This window comes from Carassius carassius, chromosome 12 (assembly GCF_963082965.1).
Source record: "Carassius carassius chromosome 12, fCarCar2.1, whole genome shotgun sequence".
Taxonomy (NCBI): domain Eukaryota; kingdom Metazoa; phylum Chordata; class Actinopteri; order Cypriniformes; family Cyprinidae; genus Carassius; species Carassius carassius.
In genome coordinates this window covers 10,912,484-10,919,740 of record NC_081766.1, presented here as the reverse complement: position 1 = coordinate 10,919,740, position 7,257 = coordinate 10,912,484, and the positions used below count along the sequence as shown (strand labels likewise).

The 7,257-nt window shown below is 36.0% G+C and overlaps 1 gene segment (V, D, J or C); it reads right to left on the bottom strand.

Annotated features, from left to right (window-relative positions):
- Positions 1-6,300: 6,300 nt before the first annotated feature.
- Positions 6,301-6,792, bottom strand: LOC132155399 (T cell receptor alpha variable 25-like). The segment is given in 2 exon segments: positions 6,301-6,632; positions 6,753-6,792. Coding segments are annotated over 2 exon segments (372 nt in total).
- Positions 6,793-7,257: the final 465 nt, after the last annotated feature.

Here is a 7,257-nt window from a genome sequence, read left to right as displayed (position 1 = left end):
TATATATTAAGCTACAGTATATATCTTGTATATTGTATTATATTGTAAGATCTGTAGTTAAGATCACAAAAGTGACTCACATTTTGTTCTACAACATAAATTACACACACTTTTTTTGTAGACAAAATATTTTTGTATTTTATTCATAGCCTATGTATGTACTGTATGTATGTATGTATACAAACAAACATATACAGTACAGACCAAAAGTTTGGAAACATTACTATTTTTCATGTTTTTGAAAGAAGTTTCTTCTGCTCATCAAGTCTGCATTTATTTGATCAAAAATACAGAAAAAAACCAGTAATATTGTGAAATATTATTACAACTTAAAATAATAGTTTTCTATTTGAATATACTTATTCATAAAAAAATAATTTATTCCTGTGATGCAAAGCTGAATTTTCAGCATCATTACTCCAGCCTTCAGTGTCACATGTAACATCCAGTCTATCACATGATCATTTAGAAATCATTCTAATATTCTGATTTATTATGAGTGTTGGAAATAGTTCTGCTGTCTAATATATTTGATGAATAAAAGGTTAAAAAGAACTGCATTTATTCAAAATAAAAATAAAAATTCTAATAATATATATTCTAATAATATATTTTCTTTACTATCACTTTTTATCAATTTAACACATCTTTGCTGAATAAAAGTATTGATTTTATTTAAAAAAAGAAAGAAAAAAAATTACTGACCACAAATTACTGACCAGTAGTGTATATTGTTATTACAAAATATTTATATTTTAAAAACATAGCTTCTTTTTTTTTTTTTTTTTTTACTTTTTATTCATCAAAGTATCCTAAAAAAGTATCACGTTCTGAAAAAATATCAAGCAGCAGAACTGTTTCAAACTTTGATAATGAATCATCATATTAGAATGATTTCTAAAGGATCATGTGATAATGATCCTAAAAATTCAGCTTTGCATCACAGAAATAAATTATAATTTAAAGTATAATACATTTAAAAACAATTATTTTAAATTGTAATAATATATCACAATATCACATTTTTTTCTGTATTTTTGATCAAATAAATGCAGGCTTGATGTGCAGAAGAAACTACTTTCAAAAACATTAAAAATAGTTATGTTTCCAAACTTTTGGTCTGTACTGTATATTACAGTATATATCTTAAAATGCATATGCATATACACTCACTGGCAACTTTATTAAGTACACCTTGTTAGTACTGGGTTGGACTGCCTCCAGAACTGCCTTAATTCTTCATGGCATAGATTCAAAAAGGTGTTGCAAACATTCCTCAGAGATTTTAGTCCATATTGACATGATAGCATCACGCAGTTGCTACAGATTTGTTGGCTGTACATCCATGATGTGAATCTCCCGTTCCACCACATCCCAAAGCTGCTCTATTTGATTGAGATCTGGTGACTGTCAAGGCCATTTAAGAAAAGTGAACTCATTGTTATGTTCAAGAAACCATTCTGAGATGATTTGAGCTTTGTGTCATGATGCTTATCCTTCTGGAAGTAGCCATCAATAGAGAGATACACTGTACTCATAAGGGATAGACATGGTCAGCAACAATACTCAGGTATGGTGTGGAGTTTAAATGATCCTCAATTAGTACTAAGGTACTTCCTAAGGTACTACAAGAGAATATCCCCACACCAATTACCTTCACCACCAGCCTGAACCGTTGAGACAAGGCAGGATGGATCCATGGTTTCATTTCTTTACACCAAATTCTGACCCTACCAGCTGAATGTTGCAGCAGAAATCGAGACTCATCAGACCAGGCAACATTTTTCCAATCTCCTATTGTCCTATTTTGGTTTTCCTGTGCGAATTGTAGCCTCTGTTTGCTGTTCTTAGCTGACGGGAGCACCACCTGGTGTGGTCTTCTGCTGCTGTAGCCCATCTGCTTCAGGGTTCACTAGCTAGGCCCACGCCACAAATAAGCTATAAAACAGTTAGTCGAAATGTGTTGGGGTAGAGTACAAAGAGAATGAAGGGGTAGAGGGAATGGGATGACGGTCGATCAGGGCATCTAGAATTGATGGCTCAGAGAGCCCTGGGGTGGGGGTACCATCTAGATCATATATTTAGGCCAGACAATTAGGATCCACCGATACAACCTGAAAGAAAGAGAATGTGGGATAAGGTTGGCTGAATGGATGAGAAAGGGAGAGAAGGGTGGGTTCGAGAGAAAGAGACAAACAGTATGGTATGAGGTGGCCAGATATATGGAGGTTTCGGGAAGTCAGGTGATCGTTTGTGGTGTGGCCCTGCTCCCGAATGTCAGTTAACCATTTAACTCTCTTTCAATGTGTTGTGCATTTAGAGATGGTATTCTGCATACCTTGGTTGTAACGATTGGTTGAGTTACTGTTGCCTTTCATCATCTCTAACCAGTCTGCCCTTTCTCTGACCTCTGACATCAACAAGGCATTTTCGTCCACACAACTGCCGCTAACTGGATATTTTCTCTTTTTCTGACCATTTTCCTTTAAACCCTAGAGATGGTTGTGAGTGAAAATTCCAGTAGATCAGCAGCTTTTGAAATACTCAGACCAGCCCGTCTGGCACCAACAACCATTCCACGTTTAAAGTCACTTAAATCCTCTTTCTTCCCCATTCTGATGCTCAGTTTGAACTACAGCCAGTCGTCTTCACCACATCTAGATTCTGCCATGTGATTGGCAATTTGTGTTACCAAGCAATTGACCAGGTGAACCTAATAAAGTGGCAGGTGAGTGTGTGTGTGTGTGTGTGTGTGTGTGTGTGTGTGTGTGTGTGTGTGTTATACTAGTTAATTACAGACCGATCTTGAATCTCCCTTTTCCGTCCAATATACTAGAAAAGGAAGCATCCTATTACATTCCTTCTTAGAGACAATTTTGATGATTTCATATACGTATCATAGTATTGAGACTCCTCTAATTAGACTTACAAATGCTCTGATCTTATCATCTGATTGTGGTTGTATAATTAATTATGGTAAACCAGAACCGGGAACACTTCCCATAACATCCTGTTTGCTTGCTAAATTGTTAGAAGAATGGCAACTACGCTAATATTAGTTTGTTTCTCTCTTATTCCGAGGTCACCAGATCTAGTCTGTATCCAAATCAGAGGGTCACTGCAGTCACCCAGATCCAGTACGTATCCAGACCAGATGGTGGATCAGCACCTAGAAAGGATCTTTACAGCCCTGAAAGGCAACGGAGACCAGGACAACTAGAGCCCCAGATACAGAAACCCTGTAAAGACCACCAGGACAAGACCACAGGAACCTGTTGAGTCCTCTTGCTGCAGCTTGGTATTGAACTTCCTTCTGGCCAGAGGAAAACTGGGCCCCTGACTGAGTCTGGTTTCTCCCAAGGTTTTTTTCTCCATTCTGTCACCGAGTTTTGGTTCTTTGCTTCTGTCACCTCTGGCTTGCTTAGTTGGGGAAACTTCATTTACAGCGATATCGTTGACGTGATTGCAAATGATTGCACAGATACTATTTAAACTGAACTGAGCTGAATGATGACGTCACTGAATTCAATGATGAACTGCCTTTAACTGTCATTTTGCGTTATTGACACATATTGTTTTCCTAATTAATGTTGTTCAGTTGCTTTGACACAATCTGTTTTCTTTAAAGCGCTATATAAATAATGGTGACTTGACTTGACATGATTATTTAGAATACGTTTTTAATTTGTAAAATAAAGTTATATTTAACATCAAAAAAGTGACTCACATTTTGTTCTATAACATATTACACACAATTATGTCTGAAATATTAAAAATGTTTAGTTTTAGTTTAAAAAAATTAATTTGCTAAAAAAATAAGTTGCACTTCAGATATCACAAGAATATGAGTTTGTATGCTTGATGAATCAGACTGTGTCTTGCTAGCAACTTCACCTAAAACCAAAATCACAGCATCAATAGGAGAGACTTTAGAGAGGTTTAGTTTGTAAGTTCAAATGCAGTGATAGATCTATATGTGAGGCTTACATATAGATCGATAAGTGTGAGTGAAGTTGATGCAGACTGTAGATAAAAAATAAAAATAAAAAAATTGTGAAAGTCTAGACGTAAAGATGTGGTAATTAGCTGTGCAGAAGGCAGCAGACAGATTTAGTAGATTGAGAGCAGATTGAGAACTGAGGATCTGGTATGACATGATCCTGAATGTACAAGTGTATCTCACAAACAGAATATTTACAGTAGCTAGATAAATAGATAGATAGATAGATAGATAGATAGATAGATAGATAGATAGATAGATAGATAGATAGATAGATAGAGTCATGACATCACACAAAACTGTAACTGTACTGTAATACATTCAATCAATTAATTAGCATTAACAATGTGGTTAATTATAACATTATTATTAGTACACTATTATTGTGCGGATTGCAATGCATCCCACATTTTTGTTAAAAGAACAGAATATAGAATTTGTTTATTGGCAATTTGAGAAATAACCTTGCACTCAAGCATTCTGAACGCAAGATGGTGCTGTACGACTAAATATTCAGATTCAACAGTCAGGTTCATTCGGTTGCAGAGATGGAGATATGAGCTCGGTGTCATCTCAAGGTTTAGGTTTCTGTCTTGTCTTCCACTGGAGCTGATGCTACACGTTCTCCACAGGTGTAGGTTAATTTCTGAAGTGCGTGCAATCACGTGAACTTAACTTAAATTAGTTTTTTTTTCAGTGAAATAAATAATCTTGCCATCAACAAGTGTTCCCTTAAACACAACACAAATTGTCTCTTTATGCACACAAACAAATGGACAAGGGCTTTTTTTTCAGGAAATAAAAAACTGTGACTGTCCCCAAAAACAAAGCCAGAGTATGCTCATCCTGTGGGTTCTGCATAGTGCTAAATGCATACTTTGTGGTTAGTAAAACCTCAGGGTTCTTTTCAGTTAGACAAGGGGTGTAAGCTTGGAGTAATAATAATTCCCCTTCCCCCATGTGGTTCTAAATCATTTGCCAAAATTTTGGACACTTTCGTGCACTCATTGTAGCTGCTGCCACATAGGCTACTTCTTACAGGACTTTCCAGGATGTTAATATCTGAAGATTTGGCGTTTGAGATTGAGGTTGTATTGTTGGTCTTATTCAACCATGGAATGTGTCTTCCATGCTGAAGATCCCCTCTGGACACCAAAGTAGTGCATCTTGGAAATCGTACTCTTACAGACACTGAAAAGACTGAAGTCAGCATCACAAAATAAACAGAGAACTTCACACATGTTTACATTTCAAATGCACAGTCACTCTGAATTACATAAGGGTTTTTGTACAGTGTACGTGTGTTTCCTGTTACTGTGGGCCTCAAAAGCACAGTAATACATAGTGGAATCCGTAACTGCTGCAGAGGAGATTTCCAGATGAACATGTTTCTGTACTTTATCAAGTTTGATTGACAGACGTGGGAAAGGTGGATTGGGTTTTGTCACATATTCAGAATCTTCATCAATCATTATTAGAAGCTCTGGTCTTGATCCAGGTTTTTGTTTGTACCAGTGCAAACTGTCTGTTGAGCCTTCATATTTGCATGACAGTGTAATGTTTGTATCCTCCATTAACTCTGTGGTGTTTACCCAGTAGTTTCACCTGTAAAGACATATTTAGCACATAATATTTGGCTTTTAAAGAAAAAACAGGAAGTAGTTTGTCACTTTACCCCAAAACAAAAACCAATTTAAGCTCATTTCTTACCAAAGTAATTTAATGGTATGAACAGACAGAGCAACAACATTGTTTTTGTGAAGATTTCTCAAGATCACTGAAAGTCCTCTTCTGTCTTCGGAGACATTGTGCCATTCTTTTGTTTGCAGTGACTTTCCCCTCAGCTAGCTCCACCCTTCTAACTCATATACTACTTTCACAGCTTCACACACTTTAGAAGTTCTCCATGTTCTTCCTTCATGCAGAGTTTGGTACAAAGCTTTACCATTTAATAGTCTGCATACGGTGTATCAGGAGGTCTGCCATTGGGTATGCTGAGAACCATCCTTGGAATACAGATTAGTCACTGTTTTTGGTAAAGACTTAATTTGCTGAGAAGACATGTTCTGTATCTAGAGGACACGTGATGTCTCTTGTATTTAAACAGGGATTGGAACAAACTTGGAACTTGCTTTATCAAAAGAAAGAATTTTCATAGAAAAGTGTTAAGTACTTTTGCTGCGTATATGTACTACATACTTGCTTACTGAGCATGTTTTATTACTGTATATTGTTTATTAGCTGTTTAATGGCTATATTTAAGTTTTAAACTGAGCATCATCCTGAATGTCATTCCACATTCAGTTTTTGTACAGGGTAGTTGTGTTTCCTGTCACTGTGGGCACCAGGGCACAGTAGTACAGAGCAGAGTCTTTCACTTCTGTAGAAGAGATGGTCAGATTCATGGTTTTGGCTGCTTTATCAGCCGCAGCGGTCAGACGGAGAGCGTGCTCTAATTTAGGGCTGGTTTCAATGTATAAAATGAGGTGCTTAGGTTTGGATCCGGGATACTGACGGTACCACTGTAAATTCTGAACATTTCCAGTGTAGTTGCAGATCAATGTAACATCTTTTCCTGTTAAAATCTGTTTCTCTGTGAAGACTGGTTTTATGATGTCAGCAGCAGCATTCTCTGTTTAAAACAAAGCAAGTTTTAATTAATCATTTCTAATGGATTCATTCAGATTTTCAACAGTATAAAAAGGAGAAAAAACAAAAATAAATTCCACAGTAATTGTTATGAATCACTCACCTTTTTGGAGAAAAAATATAATGAATACCAGGAGCAACATTTACACTAATAAGAGCCAATGACTTTGAGAGTCAAGACTTACAGTTCTCTTCTAGGACTGACTCTATTTATGTCTGCTCTGTTTTTAAACAACTGAACCGAGACTGATCTAGGATGGTTCCTGAGCTCCACCTTCTGGCAGCAGAATGACTTTTGCTACAATGTCTCATGTAGAATATGGTCATGCAGTATATATGCTTTGTAAGTAATAATAAACAGCCAGTGTACTAGTAATATGCTTGCTATTAAGTTAATGGTGAGAAATGATCCGTAAACTAAAGCATTAATGAATTTTTATTTGTTTTTTTTAAATCTATTTTTGTATGATTAATATTAGTTTAATGCTTGCATGCAGTTTTTTTTTTTCTTCAAAATTTTGCATAATGTTATCTAGCATGTGGGTTCATACTAAGGTGTATTGGTTAACTTAACATATTGTAAATTATAACATGTTTTGTCTTTTAAT